This window comes from Pelecanus crispus, chromosome W (assembly GCF_030463565.1).
Source record: "Pelecanus crispus isolate bPelCri1 chromosome W, bPelCri1.pri, whole genome shotgun sequence".
Lineage (NCBI taxonomy): Eukaryota > Metazoa > Chordata > Aves > Pelecaniformes > Pelecanidae > Pelecanus > Pelecanus crispus.
The window spans coordinates 16,545,005-16,561,035 of NC_134675.1; the positions used below are offsets into that span (position 1 = coordinate 16,545,005).

At 57.6% G+C, this 16,031-nt stretch overlaps 2 protein-coding genes across 2 annotated transcripts; both read left to right on the plus strand.

The window, feature by feature from the left end:
* Positions 1–644: 644 nt before the first annotated feature.
* LOC104031484 (atos homolog B) lies at positions 645–6,072 on the plus strand. Its single transcript, XM_009483493.2, has 7 exons — positions 645–1,703; positions 3,296–3,354; positions 3,674–3,770; positions 4,259–4,417; positions 4,834–4,902; positions 5,369–5,574; positions 5,919–6,072. The coding sequence occupies exons 1-7, from the start codon at positions 645–647 to the stop codon at positions 6,070–6,072; spliced, it is 1,803 nt and encodes a 600-aa protein (XP_009481768.2).
* A 2,072-nt stretch (positions 6,073–8,144) lies between these two features.
* On the plus strand, positions 8,145–15,909 carry LOC142596501 (stomatin-like protein 2, mitochondrial). The gene is made up of 10 exons (XM_075725628.1): positions 8,145–8,195; positions 9,210–9,362; positions 9,702–9,801; positions 10,466–10,524; positions 10,940–11,041; positions 11,679–11,813; positions 12,337–12,481; positions 12,794–12,873; positions 13,117–13,245; positions 15,778–15,909. The coding sequence occupies exons 1-10, from the start codon at positions 8,145–8,147 to the stop codon at positions 15,907–15,909; spliced, it is 1,086 nt and encodes a 361-aa protein (XP_075581743.1).
* The last annotated feature ends 122 nt before the right edge of the window (positions 15,910–16,031 follow it).

A 16,031-nucleotide genomic window follows, 5' to 3' on the forward strand; every position in this document is an offset into this window, starting at 1 on the left:
TGGCAGCGTAGGGCGCCAGCCCTGCCTCATTCAGCACATGCGGTCAGGGCAAGTCTTCTTGGTGAGCACTGGGAGATCTTGTTGCTGTTGCCCAAAGGGGTGATTACAGGCCTGAGCCCCTGGGACTGGTCTGACCTGCCTGACTCCTGCACTCTAGAACAGCACAGGCATGTCAAGTCCCTAGCAGAGGGCAGGCCCCCTTCTCCCCACTTGTCCGGACTTGTCCCCAGTAGCCTCCAGCCCAGCTGGAGACTCCTCTCCATGCCCAGGTCGGGAAGGAAGTGCTGATCCTGCAGGTGGGTGATGCCACAGGGTTCCCTGGAGAGCCACACCACCCAGAGAGGAAGGTCCAAGCAGGGCTGTATGGGGAGCTGCCCGTGTCCCGGTAGGTCCTTTGCAGCCAAAAGGCTGGACGAGGACAAGGATCCCAGGCTGATCTCCATCCTCCTGCTCTCTCTTTCCAGATGCTGCACTGCAGTGCACCCCATAGCGGAGGGCTCACCCAAACATCCTGAGCCAGGGGGGGTCCAGCTCCCACCCCCTGTCCTTGCACTGTGACCTGTGGCACTTTATGGTCCCTCTTCTGCTGCTGCATGGGCTGTTCTGACTTCAGCTCCACTCGAAGTCCAGGCAAGTAAGGCTCCATGCGGCACATCCACGCGGAGACATCCCTGCCCCTGGAGCGCAGCACGGACCCCAGCCTGTCCCGGCCCAGTGGAGAGACGCCCTTGGAGCCTTCCTTGCAGCACTGCACCCACCGCGGCATCCTCATGGGCTACGAGACAGAGATCAAGCGCCAGAAGGTTTACCAGGTCTCCATCTTCTCCCATCTCTCCAGCTCCTCCAACAGCACGGAGCAGCATGCAGGCAGCCAGCCAGCCATCAAGAGGGGTTACCCCGAGCAGCGAACTCCGGAGGTGGGGCGAGATCCCAAACGAACTCACTGGAGTGGCGGGGGGGTGGACGGCAAGTGCAACGGCCCTGGGCAGGCTACCCTGGATGATGACGATACTTTTGAGGACGGTCTGCTGGTGGAAGAACTATCCCTGTGCGGCTCTGCCCAGCACTTCTCCCACAGTGGGCTGCGGGTGGTGGAGCACCGGTGTGAGGGCAGCCCTAGCCACAGCCCCAAGGCCAGCAGAGAGGACAAGTCGCAGGATGTCTCCTCCTCCTCCTGGCACGTTGCTTGCAGTACTTTGCACACAAGACATGGTTGCCCTGTCCCGCCACGGGATCAGCCCACAGACTACAGGGATAACAGGGAGCGGGCGAGTGGCCACAACCTACTTTACCTTGATTTGCACAATATTGCACAAACTCCCCAGTCGGACTCTGGTGGGAAGAGAGAGAAGCCAGGGAGCAGCCTGGCTCACAGCAGCAGGGCTAGCGGAGAAGAAGAATGGCCAGTGGTGGCCAACAGGTGCAAGGAGCCCCCAGCTTTGCAGACAGTGCTCAGCCCCGAGCCCAGCAAACTGAGCTCCCTGGAGAAAACGCCCTGGCTCTGTGGTGGCAGCAGCTGCCCAGCCAAAAGGAAGCTGCTGCCCGCTGGCGAGGTTGTGGCCGACTCCTGCTCTGAGGACGAGAGCCTGTCCTCACCAGTGAGGAAGAAGAGGGCCCTGCCATGCCATCCGGTGCCCATGGCCTGCCGCAGCACTGATGCCAAGGGGGCACCTTTCTGGAATCACCTGCTTCCCACAGCCAAGGTGAGCGTTGCTCGCGGGGAGAGGCAGGGAATGGCCCAGGGACACCCAGAGCTCAGGGCTGTCCTCGTGGGCAAAACATGGTCCTCGTGAGCACATGGTCCATCGTGGCACAGTGCCCTGTTCTGTCCCAGTGCCACAACACTCGTGTGAGCAGGGCGGCGGCTGACAGCCATCCCTGGGACACACTGTCTGTACGTTGTCGCTGGCTCTTGACACCTTGTAGTCACTGGATCCGCTGCTTGCAACCAGCTCTCTGGCCTGGAGAACCTCATTCGAACAGGACACGACCTCTCCGTGACAGCAAGAGTTGGACACACGGCATGATGCCACAGTCAGTGTCTGACAGCTTCATGTTAAGCCAGACTTACTGGCAGGCTTGGGAAGAGTAGCTGTCCTCTGCCTGCCTGGGGAAGAAGGCGGCAGAGGGGTGGGATTGCTTGGGTCCCTGGCTGTGATATCCATCAGGGCACTCTGCCTGCTGGGCAAGGGTTTTGGTGGCAGGGAGCAGGACTGGACATGCTTTGGCCAGGGAGTGGGAGCCTCAGTGCTGTGTACAGAGATGCCACTGGCTTTTCTGCAGTTCTGGGGTGCCTGTGGCATGTCCCCAGGGTGCCACAAGCTCTCAGAAATGGGGCAGACTCCAGAGGTTTGCAACCACCCTGGCAGCTCAGGAGCTGCCTGCGATTCCTCCCTGCTTACCAGCCCCTCCTGACCAGCTCCCTGCTTTCACTGTGTCCTGCCAGCTGAGGCTGCAGCAGGCTCACGCCACAGCTGGCATGCTCCTCTCCTTCCCTGGGGCATCCCATGGTGCAGGGACCTGCAGGGACCGATGGCAGAGCTACCCTGGCTTCTTGCTGCTTGGAGCCAGAACGCACTGTCCATGTGCCCTTTTTGGTGACTGTCCCCCAGCCTGGCTGCCCCCAGCACTGCCCTTGCAGAGTGAAGCCCTCCAGCAGCTTCCCTTGGTTTTCCCACCCGGTCATGCCAGCCAGCTCCATCATCCTTTTGTGTGGCTTCCAGAAGGGAAAGCGTCCCCCCCTGTAAAGGGGACATCTTTAAAAGGAAGCTGCAGTGTGGCCCTGGCTTTAACCCCCTGCCCTACAGCTGTAGGAGCCTGGCTGTGGGCAGGGGCGGGCAGCATGCCCCTCTGCCTGGTGGCATTACCAAGGACTTTGCATGAATCACCTGGGGACAGGACTTTTCTTCCCTGGGAGGTGCAAGGGGGTGTTGGTGCATGGCTCTGTCTGGGGGTGTCTTGCTCACTGGGGCTAGCCCTGAGACCTGCTTTGCAGGGCAGGATCTGCACACTGCACCCTCAGGCTGAGTACCAACACCCCATTTCCCAGCAGAGCCACTTTGGGAGGGTAAAGACCTGCCCTTGCAGCCAGGTTTTGGTTTTGGCAGCCCCACATCCCCACCCCAGCCCTCATGCTGCCCTGCCGGCTGCCCCCGTGGAGGCCACTGATGGCCTGTCCAATCTGCTGGGACCCTCATGGGGCTGTGGGGCAGGGCAAGGGGCGATGGCACCTCCTGGGGGTGCACAGTCCCCGGTTGCTGCCCTAACACGGTTCTTGATTTCATGCCCCCTCCAGAGCTCTGTGGATTGCACTGCGGTCAGGAGGAGGCTGAAGAGCAGGCTGCGCCTCAAATCGTGAGTGTCTTGGCAGCCCCGAGGGCCAGCCGTGGGGGCTCAGGGTGCCCGGCCACCCCAGCACCCTGCAGCCCTGTGGGAGGGTCAGGTTGGGATGAATCCTCTTCCCTTCCCTGCCCCAGGCATTTCTTCTCCACAAGACCCCAGGCTGTGGGGCGGAGGGAGGTTTCTTCTGCCCCTAGGGGGTAGGAAAGTGGGTTCAACCTCCACCAAAGAAAGGGATGGGGGGACCTGGAGAGGGATCCACACCCCAGGGACACGGGCAGCCCAGGGCTGCATGCTCTGCAGTCTGACACTGATCTTCTCTCCTCTCTCAAAGGCGACATCTCTGGAGCAGCCTCCGGAGGGGTACCAGGTCCTCCACAGCGCCCTGGGCCACCACCACCATCAGCCATGCTCTGCTGGGCAACTTTGAGGTAATGGCACCCACCTGCCAGGGAGGGAGGTGGGTCCTGCAGGCTCCGGGCTGGGCTGGCGATGGGCGTGAGAGGCTCTGATGGGAGCCCCAGTGTGGGGCTGGGCTGATTGTCCCCAAGGGCCTGGCGTGCAGTGGCCGTTCATGCAGCCACCATCTCCCAGCAGAACAGCTAGGCAAGCAGATCTTTGGGTGATGCACTAGGACCCCAGACCCTGCTGAGATGGCCACCGTGGACCTGAGCGGCTGAGCCGAGGCGCTCTCGCTGCTTCTCTGTGTTAGATGGCTGGTTTCAGCCCACCAATTCAGGATGGGTCTGTCTTGGAGCGAGCAGCCAGGGCCACTCACGAGTGGTCTCTGGAGAGCTGGGAGACACACGAGGGCAAGCAGACGTGGTTGCGGTGGAGATGGGGGTGATCTCACCTGCAGCTTAGAGGTGAGGGGCAGGACTGGTGTTTGAAGGTCCCTAACGCTTCCCTCCTCTCTCAGGAGTCCATCCTGAAAGGGCGCTTTGTGCCGTCGGGGAGGATCGAGGGGTTCACGGCAGAGATCGGTGCCAGTGGCTCCTACTGCCCCCAGCATGCCACCCTGCCCGTTGATGTCACCTACTTCGACATCTCCGAACATAGCGCTCCCTCACCTTTCCTGGTATGCAGACAAGGGAGGGCTGGGCCCGTGGGGGAGGTGAGTGGGGGCTGTACCCAGGCACTGCGCATCCTTGGGGGCTGCCCCTCTCCAGAGAGTGTAGCTCAAGCAACCACCTACCTGAGGAGACCACTAGCTGTGCTGGGAGCAATATTTAACCCACAAGGCAAAGAGGGAAAGAAGCAGGAACCCTTTGCAGGTGTATAAACAGGCAGGCTGCTGCCCAGCCATCTCATGGCTGCTGCTTTGCTGTCACCTCTGTGTTGCTGCTTGTCCATTCTTCTGTGTGGAGAGGGACCGAGCTGGGCATCATCTTTCTGCCTTGTGCCAGGCGTTCCTGGCGAGAGGGGCTTGTGGCCCCATGCTGGGTCCCAGCTGGGCTCTCCATGGGCTTTCTCACGTGCTTTCTTTTGCCCCAGGGAGTGATTGACTTGGAGGCCTTGGGAAAGAAGGGTTACAGTGTCCCCAAAGCTGGAACCATCCAAGTGGTGAGTCATCCCCTGGCCTCTGGCAGTGCTATGGGGAGGGGGCCAGGTGGGCTCCAGTTGCTCCCCAAGGTGAATACACTCCATTATGTTGTTTGGCATGGGCAGCAGCCAGAAAGCTCTGTGCAGAGGGGGTACATGGCTGCCAAGAAAGTACAGCAGAGGGGAGCACAGGGTCCCCAGGGTGTTGGCAGGGAGACAAGGTGATGGGAGATGCAGGGAAGGAAGAGGTTGGTGGGGAGGGATAAGGATCTTGGCAGGAGAGCGTGTATGGGGGTGGGATGGGAGCACGGGAGTGGAGGTGCATGGAAAGGACTGACCTGTGGGCCTCAGGCTAAGCCTTCTGGGGCTGGTGTGGGGCTTTCTGGGCCCTTGGGCCCACTGGCGCTGCCCCCAGATGCCCCAGCCCTGCCCTATGGATCCATTCCTGTGCCCTTCCCAGTCTCACCCCCTACCCCTTTACCCCCAGACCTTATTTAACCCCAACAAGACTGTGGTGAAGATGTTCTTGGTGACGTACGACTTCCAGGACATGCCGGCCAACCACATGACCTTCCTACGCCACCGCATCTTCCTGATGCCCGTGGGGGAGGAGGAAAGGGCCACTGTGGTCCCCAGCAACCCACCAGGCACCGGCCCACCCCGCAGAGTCCTCTGCTACCTGATGCACCTAAGGTAGGGCATGCCAGGAGGGATGAGCGCCTTCCCCAGGGTCACCCCTGGGCTCCTCTCCCATGTGTCCCTGCCTCTCCCAAACCTGCAGGCCCTCCTGCCAGAGTGGGAGGATGGCAGCCTGACCCCCTGGCCCTGGGGAGGAGCAGGGACTGGCTGCTTTTTCAGGGAGGTTGGAGCTGCCACCCTGCCTGAGGGCAGAAGTCTCTGTCCCTCTGAAGGCAAGCAGAGCATGGCCACCTTGACCAGGGGCCAAAGTAGGCGAGGGGGTCGTGCCCCCCCCCAAAGCTGTCCTGCCCTTGTCTGGGAGCCTGAGGTCCCTTCACCCTGCTCTTGTCTCCACTCAGGTTTCACAGCTCCAAGTCGGGGAAGATCTACCTTCATGATGACATCCGGCTGCTTTTCTCCCGCAAGTCAATAGAGGTCGACTCGGGGATCCCCTATGAACTGAAATCCTTTACGGAGATGCCGAGGAACCCCTGCTACTCTCCCCGAGCCTGACCTTCTCCATCCCCCCAGGACACCGGGGAGCCTCCAGCCCAGCACCTTGGGGAAAGATGAGTAAAGGGCCAGCGAGCAAGCACCACCTTGAAGTATCACCCTCCCTGTGTACCCCCGTCCTCCTGAGCAGCACCTGCGGCAGGGCTGAGATCACTGAGGGGGCTTCACCAGGAGGGGCAGGGACTGGGGCTGGGGAGCAGCCCCAGGGACATGCCCAAGCCTTCTGCCAGCACTGCTCCCAGCTCAGAGATGTGGCTGGAGCCAGGGGGGAGTGAAGAGTTGGGCTGGGGGCTCTGGGCGAGGCTGCCCACACTGGTCCCAGGGTTGGGAGCAGAATGTGTGGAAGAATTTGTATTTATTAGTATTTATTGTTGCTGGGAGTGCAGAGGAGGCTTGTGCGGAGGATCGGAGGTGCTGTGCTGTTCTTCCCCCCACCCTCTTGGTGCTGGATGAGGCCCCTGGCAGTGGGGAGGCTGCGCTCAGCAGCACAGGGCTGCCCGGGTTGCGACAGGGCTGTGGGGGCTGTGAGGGTGACTGGAGACGGGGACACCTTAGGCTGTGGAAGGAGAGGGTGACCCACCTCTCGGCCAGGGTGCAGCTCCCATGCCAGGGCTGTGTTAAAAGCCCCGGGAGAGGCCAAGACTTGCTGGGCACCAGCTCTGTGGGGCCAACCCCACTTCAGGCAGCTTGGGGAGGCCTGGACTTGCCCTCCCACCCCTGTGGCTGGCAGGGAACTGGCTGTTGCCATGGCTCCTGGGGCTAAGAGATGTGGCTGTCCCATGGATGGGGACCTGGGGCTCTCTGCAGGAGCACGGGGACAGCCCTCCCAGCAGGAGCCTCTGGAGCCCACATGTGCTGTGGATCTGAGAGAAGGTGGCGATTGCCAAAAAAATCAGAGCCTTGCACCATCTGCACATGTGTGGGGTGAATCCCATCCAAGGAGATGGCTTTGGGCAGGGGTCTGCTGGCAGCATGATCAGGTGCTGGAGGATGGGCAGGAGCCCTGGCTTAGTCCCTGGGAAGAGGGGAAGCAGCAGAGGGCATCAAATGGAAGTCGGGCTGGACCTTCAGGAGGATGTTTGGGGATGATCTGGAGTAGTGCCCATCCCTGCTGCAGCCTCAGGAGCCCTGAGTGGGTCAGAGAGGTGAGAGGGGCAGGGGACAAAGGAAAAATGAGCTTGCATGTACCCCATCTGCGTAATCCCCATGACCTGGGGTCTCTCCCTCCTGTACTTTCTCATCTTTTCTGCAGAGGTCTTAGCCCTCATTTGTGGTGTTCCAAAACTGAACTGGAAATGGTGGTATTTGGCACGAAACCCTCTGGAGAGGGAGGAATGACACTGCTCTGCCAGCAGCTGCCTCTCCTGGGAGGCAGATCTTCAGGCAGCACTGCCAGCAGGGGCTTGTGCCCGTCCAGCTGCCTGCCTAACGCCTGCCCTAACGCCTAACGTTACTGGTGTTACTTCAGCAACCAGTTTCCCAAATGCCAATGAAGTTGGGCAAGAAGAATGAAAACCAGGAACATACAGTGGAGGAGTGATCGCTTCTGGTTCTTGTGTCTTGGCTTTAGGAAGGAAACATTAAGATCCCATCTGCCTTCGTTGTTACCTCCTGCTCGCATCCCTCTGCTTGCCCTGTCCATATGCTCCCATAGGGAGTTCCCACTCTCCTTCCTATTTTATGGCTGGAGATGTCCTTTCCCTGGCTGGAGGAGGACATCTCTGCTAGGCTCATGCAGGGAGGACTGCCAGGCTGCAACCTTGATGGGGTGGGCGCAACCCTGGGACCGGGGACTCCCTGGGACAGCCGTCATTTTAACCAAAGCCCACCCCCTGTTCGCTCTGGCTGGCAGAGCTGGGGTGTGAGGATGGGACAGGACAAGCCTCTGCCTACGTTTAATAAACGCCCATTTGAAAACCGAGCCCAACCCCCGCGTCTCGCCGCTCCCGGGAACAGCGGAAGCAGGAGTAGCGGCCGCCGCGGCGGAACGGGATGCCCCGGAGGGCTCACCCGGAAGAGGCGGGGCGTCCCGGGAGGCCTTCCGGGGCGGCGGGAGGAGCGGCGGCGGCGTGATGCTGGCGCGGGTGGGGCGCTGGGCCGGGCCCGGCCTCGGACTGCTGCAGGTGGGGCTCTGAGGAAGCCCTGGGGAGATGGGTGGAGGGTGGGATGGAAGAGACTCATGGGGGCTCGGCTGGGGGGAGCTGGGTGGGGATAGGGGTATTGGGGTGCGCAGAGGAGGCCTGGGGGAAAATGGGTATGGGGTAGTGAGGGGGCTGGGTGGGAGTTGGGTTGGGGGAGTGGTGTTGGGGGACTGAGGGCAACCTGGTATGAGGAGTGGTGAGGTGAACTGGGGGATGGGTTGGGGGATGTGGGGCTGGGGAGGAAATGAGTGCAGGAGAAATGGATGTGAGGGGATGTGGAGGCCTGGGGGGTGGATTGTGATGCGGGGGGGGGGCATAGGGGTTAGTGAGGAGGCTGGGGGGAGCTGGGCATGGGAGGTAGTGAGGAGAGCTGGGGGGAGTGAGGGGCTGTGGGGAGGAGGGTGAGAGAGTGTCCAGGGGTCGCAGGTCCTTGGGGGGAGCCAGAAGGCAGCCACAGCTGGGGAGGGACAGGCTGGCGAGGGGGCCTGGGACCGAGGTGAGAGGGGTGGGAGGAAGGAGTCTGACAAGGTTACAGGGAGCTGAGTGGGGCAGAAGAGACCCCACCCCACACCTTCCTTTCCCTTATGGTGTCAGAGAGGCTTTATTCCTCCCCCCATGCGGGGATGTGAGGGAAGGGAAGATGTGGAGAAAGCTCCAACACTGGGGTGAGCCCCCCCCCTACACCTGCAGGGAAGGCCCTGACACTCACACTGATCCTGGGGCCCAGGTCTCATTCCTGTGGGGACAGCCCACGTCCCCTCACAGTGTGTGCTTGTTCGGGGTGTCGGTGATGTTTTCTGCCCTGGTGTACTGGGGCCATGAGCAGCAATCCCAGATGGGAGAGCAGGGCCTGGAGGAGGAGGGTTGTCACATGCAATGGGCTGGGGCAGGGCTGCCTGGTGCAGCGCACAGGTGTGTCTGTGCTCATGCAGAGATGGTGCTGGGCTCTGAGGTGCTAGCAGCCAGTCTCCATCCTGTTCCTTTTCCTTTCTCCAGCACTCCCAACAGCTGAAGCATTCAGCGTGGCTGGCCTCGGCACCGCACTGCTTGAACTCTGGCCTGCCCGTGAATATCGGGGTGCTCTTTGTGCCGCAGCAGGAGGCTTGGGTGGTGGAGAGGATGGGGAAGTTCCACCGAATCCTTGAGCCTGTAAGGAGCTGCTTTTCTTGCCTTCTGGATTCAGCAGGTTCCTAAAGCTGTAGCAAGGCGTGTCCTTTGCACGAGGATTCAGGGGGTGGTGTGCTTATTCTTCCAGATGTTGATCCTTTTGGCTGCTTGTAGACTAATTTCCTTTAGTGAGGTGTTAAAAGCACTGAGAAACCAAAGTTTCCTCTGTGTGGGAAGCACGTTTGCTCTGCCTGTAGCATCTACAGCATGTAGCATACTTGAGCTTTGTTTGCATAGCCCTCTCGAGCCTGGCTGAGCTCTCTGGGGAGAGTGAAACCCCAGATTAGAGGGCTCAGCCATCTAATCCAACCCTTTTCCCAGGGTTTGAACTTCCTCATCCCTCTGCTGGATCGTATTCGTTATGTGCAGAGTCTCAAAGAAATTGTCATTAACGTCCCAGAGCAGTCAGCTGTCACCCTAGGTAAGGAACAGCTTCTGTGTCCTGCCCTTTTCCTTCCACTGCATCCAGGGTGAGCAAGGGACAGCACGGGGAAGAGTGGAAATGTCCCAGACTCCATACTCAGCCCTGTCCCTGGGCACCTGGGCTTGACTGTCCTTGTGGTGGTGTGAGTGGGAGAACCCCAGGAGGTCTTGTCCGCTCTCTGCGGGCTGTGGCTGCCCCTTCTTGTTGGGTTGAACGCACCTGGGCAGGAATCCATTTTTCAGATGTTTTCCTGTCTTGAACCAGGAAAAATCTCCCCTGTGTTTCTGTAAAAAAGATTTCAGATCAGGTCAATGGACAGTTCTGTTAAAAATTTAGTATTAAGCTTTTTATTTTTTTTCCCTTAAATCTTTTATTTTTTAACATAACTACAGTATGAAATGTTTTGATCTGGAGACCTGGGACTTCTTGTGTATTAAACGTCAAAATGAGGCATTTTGTAGGGAATGTCAGGGTCCTTTTTACAAAGCCCTTTGCATAAGGAGGTCCATTTCAGCTGATCCCTCTTCCATGCCACACTGTTGACACCAGGAAGGAAAGGGATGACCCTGCCCAGCTCTGCTAATTCTGTCGGGAGAGAAGGGATTGCCATGGCTTTACTTTGCTGCTTCACTAAACAGAATGCGTCGTTCTCTCCTGGCAGATAACGTCACCCTGCAGATTGATGGTGTGCTCTATCTGCGGGTTATGGACCCTTACAAGGTACTGTCCCTGCTGTGCTGACACTTGGCATGAGTCAAACTGGCAGCCTCCTAGTGTCCCTGGCTGCACCCAGCATGGTCTGCATATGCTGCGTCGCCCAGCTGGCCACCTTAGCAGCCCCTCGGGCACCACTTGCCTGGCTCTGCTGGCTGGCTTCTCTCTGCGGCACGTGCTTCAGCCTCTGCCCGGCATGCTGTGCTCTGTGAGGCAGGTGGGCTGAGCACCCCGTTCCCTCCTGAGGGAATGGGAGGAGGAGGGGAAGGCAGATCTCAGCTCTGGACCCCACTTTTCTTTGGCAGGGGTGTCTGTGGCAGGTTTCTTGTCTTAGCGCTTAGCGTTTCATTTGCCCATCCTGCCTTGTTTGGGGTCCCTTTCAGCACTGCCATCAACTCTGTTTTTTGCTTCTGCTCTCCAGGCCAGCTATGGGGTGGAAGATCCTGAGTATGCAGTGACCCAGCTGGCCCAGACCACCATGAGATCTGAACTTGGCAAACTCTCCCTCGACAGAGTCTTCCGGGTGAGCTGGGGAGGTGGATCACGGAGCTGCCAGCATCTAGCAGCATTTCTCGAAACCCTGGGGGGTCTGCATGGCCAGGCTGATACACTTAACAGCAAAATGCCCTTTGCTTAGAGGGCTTCTGTTTCAGTTGACTTCTAGTGAATCCTTGAAGATGGGTCTTGTTTCGGTTATTTTTTTTTTAACAGGAGCTATTTTTTCCTCTGCCCTGGGTTAGTTGGAAAGGGTGTTGGGTGGTGCATGCCCAGACCTGGCTGGTCCGGCTGTGTTTCTCTTGAGTTGGTAACTCTTTGCTCAGGCCCAGTGATGAATGTCCTGGCTGACCTGGTTCAGGGTGCTGTAACCCTCATGTTGCATCTGTTGGGCAGAAGCAGAAGCTGTTGGTATTCCTGGATGATGTTTGTATCCAGATGTACACCAGATGTTTGTATCTCAGCAATTTCAGTTTTGGGCACAGCCCTCCCTAGGAGAAGGTAACCCCTTCAAGAGATGTGGGAAGCATTTGGCCCTGCCTTATACCTGTGGAGTTGGGGTTTTCTGGCTGACCTTGGCCCGTGAGGGGAGGTTTCCCTTCTGACCCCTCTCTCATGCTAAGCGCTGCCTCTTTGCTCTCTGCCATTTCTTTTGTGCCTCCCAGGAGCGGGAGTCCCTCAACGCCAACATTGTGGATGCCATCAACCAGGCCTCGGACTGCTGGGGTATCCGGTGCCTGCGCTATGAGATCAAGGACATCCATGTGCCCCCACGCGTGAAGGAATCCATGCAGATGCAGGTTTGGTTCTCTGGGCGGGTGATCTGGAACAAGAGGGAAATCTCCCCTTCCACACAGCACAGTTGTTCTCCGTCCAGAGCTGGCAGCACTGGGCCCTTCTGTGGTGAGGGAAGCCCATTGACACTTTGGCTGCAAATGTACAGCTATTGAATAAATAATTCCCATCCTTATTTCGGCAGTGGTGGCTCCTGCCTGGTACATGTAAGCCCTGCCAGCTCCCTTTAAAATCCCAGAGCTGAAGGTTTCCCCTTGAGAAAAGCAGAGCGCCAGGTCTCTGGGCTGGAAGGGGAGGAGGGGGAAGTGGCCGGTTAGGTGTGGACTGGGCTGCAGAGGGCTGTGCAGTGTGAGAAGCAGAACCAGCCCTCACCAGGGATCACTTTGTGTTTTGTAGCTGTGTTCTTATCCTCTGCTAAGCCATGCTTGCCCAAGCAGGACGTAGGAGCGTGTCCTCGCTGTGCTTGCCCCATGGATGGGATTTCCTCAGCATGGCCGTGGCAGGCTGGCATCTGACCTGTGTTTGCAGGTGGAGGCAGAGCGACGGAAGCGGGCGACAGTGCTGGAGTCAGAGGGGACACGGCAATCTGCTATCAACGTGGCTGAGGGACAGAAGCAGGCCCAGATCCTGGCGTCAGAAGCCGAGAAGGCCAAACAAATCAACAAAGCTGCTGGTAGTGTCTTGGGCTAGAACGTGGGGCCTGGGGGATCTGTAGCCCTCTGCACTGAGGGGTGATGCTCCTGAGGAGCAGACTGCATCGCTGTTTGTAGGTCAGGCTTCCTCAGCCATGCTGATCCTTCCTCCCTTGGGCTGAGCTCCAGCTCGTGTTGCTGCCCCACAGCCTGGGGCGGCAGGAGGTGTGTTGCAGGAGTATCACCGTGCTGTTGTTGTGGAAGAGGAGGCTTTGCGTGCACGAAGTTGTCTTGATTTGCTCCTTAGAAGCACTTTGCAGTTCTGATGTGTATTTTGCTGTGGTTTGTTGCAGGAGAAGCCAGTGCCATGTTGGTTAAGGCTAGGGCCAAGGCTGAGGCTATTCAGCTCCTGGCAGCTGCTCTGGCACAGCAGGTGAGCGATGGCTCCTTAGGGCAGCCACAGCTTTGGCGCTAGCATTGGGGGAGATGAAACCAAGGCTGGGGTGGCACTTGGCTTTCTCTCAGATGTTCCCTGGCATCTTTGGCAGCAGCGAGTTGTTTTGTTGTCTTGGGGACCACTACCAGCCTGGGCTGGGCTGGGGGTAGGGGCACAGATGAGCTCTTGGTGGTACGTGACTTGCCTCTTCACTGCTGAGCCTTGGCCTTCTCTCCCCAGCACGGCAACGCTGCTGCCTCTTTCTCTGTGGCAGAGCAGTATGTGAGCGCCTTCTCCAAGCTCGCCAAAGACTCCAACACCGTCTTGCTGCCCGCCAACACTGGTGATGTCACCAACATGGTCGCACAGGTCAGTGTGGTTGGAGGGACCCTGTCTCTTGCTTGAGGGAAAGTGAAGGTGGCAGCCTGGTGGGGCCTGGCCCTTGTGGAGGGGGTGGTTGTGCCTGGAAAGGTGAGATGAGGAGGAATTTAGCCTGGCAGGCGGGTCCGAAATAGAAGCTGTGGGCTGGGAAAGCTGCTTCACAGCGTCCTTTGGAAACAGGAGGGTCCCTGCTGCGGCAGTCCCTGGTTCAGGGACCGGCCTGAGCTGGCCTGTGGCTGTAGGAGCCAGGACCCTTCTCTCTGTGCCAGAATAAGCTGGCAAAAATACAAGGCAAGCACTGATTTTCTCACTGTTTCTTTGGGGTGGAAGTTTGCCTCTTCCCTGTCCAACCCTGTGCCCCAAACGGGGCTGAACATGGAGCGGGGGTTCAGGTCAGCTCCTGAAGCCACCATCTCGTGGCCCTGCCTGTCCTGTCCCATTCCTACTGCATGTCCAGTCTTAGAATAGAATAGTTCAGTTGGAAGGGACCTACAACGATCATCTAGTCCAACTGCCTGACCATTTCAGGGCTGACCAAAAGTTAAAGCATGTTATTAAGGCTATTGTCCAAATGCCTCTTCAACACTGACAGGCTTGGGGCATCGACCACCTCTCTAGGAAGCCTGTTCCAGTGTTTGACCACCCCCCTCGGTAAAGAAATGCTTCCTAATGTCCAGTCTAAACCTCCCCTGATGCAGCTTTGAACCATTCCCACACGTCCTGTCACTGGATGCCAGGCAGAAGAGCTCAGCACCTCCCTCTCCACTTCCCCTCCTCAGGAAGCTGTAGAGAGCAATGAGGTCGCCCCTCAGCCTCCTTTTCTCCAAACTAGACAAACCCAGAGTCCTTAGCCACTCCTCATAGGACATGCCTTCCAGCCCTTTCACCAGCTTTGTTGCCCTCCTCAAGGACCTTCACATCCTTCTTAAATTGTGGGGCCCAGAACTGCACACAGTACTCAAGGTGAGGCTGCACCAACGCTGAATACAGCGGGATAATAATCTCTTTTGACCGGCTGGTTATGCTGTGTTTGATGCACCCCAGGATGCAGTTTGCCCTCTTGGCTGCCAGGGCACGCTGCTGACTCATATTGAGCCTGCTGTCAACCAGCACCCCCAGATTCCCAGCAGGGCTGCTCTCCAGCCACTCCTCTCCCAATTTATACTTGTGCCTGGCATTACTCCGTCCCAGGTGAAGAATCTGGCATTTTGACTTGTTAAATTTCATCCCATTAATCATAGCCCAATGCTCCAATCTATCTAGATCCCTCTGCAAGGCCTCTTGTCCCTCAAGAGAGTCAACAGCACCTCCCAGTTTGGTATCATCAGCAAGCTTGCTAATGGTGCATTCAAGTCCTGCCTCCAGATCATTGATAAAAATATTGAACAGAACTGGCCCTAGAATTGAGCCCTGAGGAACACCGCTGGTGACCGGTTGCCAGTCAGATGTAGCCCCATTCACTACAACCCTTTGAGCCCCACCCTTCAGCCAGTTCTTCACCCAGCGCACTGTGCACCTGTTCATCCCACAGTTGGACAACTTGTCCAGAAGGATGACTACATCCACCGCCTTCCCTTCATCCACTAGGCGGGTGACCTTATCGTAGAAGGATATTAAGTTAGTTAAACAGGACTTTCCCTTTGTGAACCCATGTTGACTGTGCCTGATGATTGTATTGTTCTTTAAATGCCTTTCAATAGCACCCAGTATGAGCTTCTCCATAATTTTTCCAGGTACTGAGGTTAGACTAACAGGTCTGTAGTTCCCTGGATCTTCCCTCACGCCCTTCTTGTAAATTGGAGTAACGTTGGCTAGCTTCCAGTCAGCAGGGACTTCCCCGGACTCCCCAGACCTTTAGTAGATGATCAAGAGGGGTCCTGCCATAACATCTGCTAGCTCCTTCAGTACTCTGGGATGAATCCCATCAGGCCCCATGGACTTGTGAACATTCAGCTGATACAGCTGGTCCCTTACAATTTCAGTGTCCACAAATGGAAAGTCACTGTTCCCACAGTCATGGTCCTCTGACTCAGGGGACCGGGCAGCCCAAGGTCTATCAGTATTATTAAAGACTGAGGCAAAAAAAGCATTGAGTGCCTCCATGTTTTCTTCATCCCTATTAGTCAGGTGACCATCCTCAACAAGTATTGGTCCAATGTTTTCTTTAGATCTCCTCTTGCTATTAACATACTTAAAAAAGCCTTTCTTGTTGTCTGACACAACACTAGCCAGTTTCAACTCAAATTGAGCTTTGGCCTTTCGTGTCTTCTCCCTGCATATGTGAACCACAGCTCTGTAATATTCCTGCGAAGCCTTACCTTGCTTCCAGAGATCATGCAATTTCTTTTTCCTCTTGAGCTCCATGAGGAGTTCCCTGATCAGCCAAGCTGGTCTTCTGCCCCACTTGCTTGACTTAAGACACAGTGGAATTGCTTGCTCCAACACAGTTTCTTCTCCTGCCACAGCCCAGGAGCATGCAATTTCCCCTCTCCTCCCCCATGGCATTCTCGTTCCTTCCAGGCCCTGGGCATCTACACCATGCTGACCAAGCTGCAAGCTGTGAAGACCCAGGATGAGATGCTTCCAGCCCGTGAGGACCCCCAGCCTTCCACCATGGAGGTGCTTAAGGCAGAAGAGGCCAACTCCAGCTAGTGGAGCCAGAAAGATCCTGAGGCCTGCCAGGCTGCGAGCAGTCCTTCCCTTGGTCCTTATTTTGTATTTGGATTTAAATAATGTAATAAATGGTACTGGTGCTGCAGCACATCCCCTGGCAC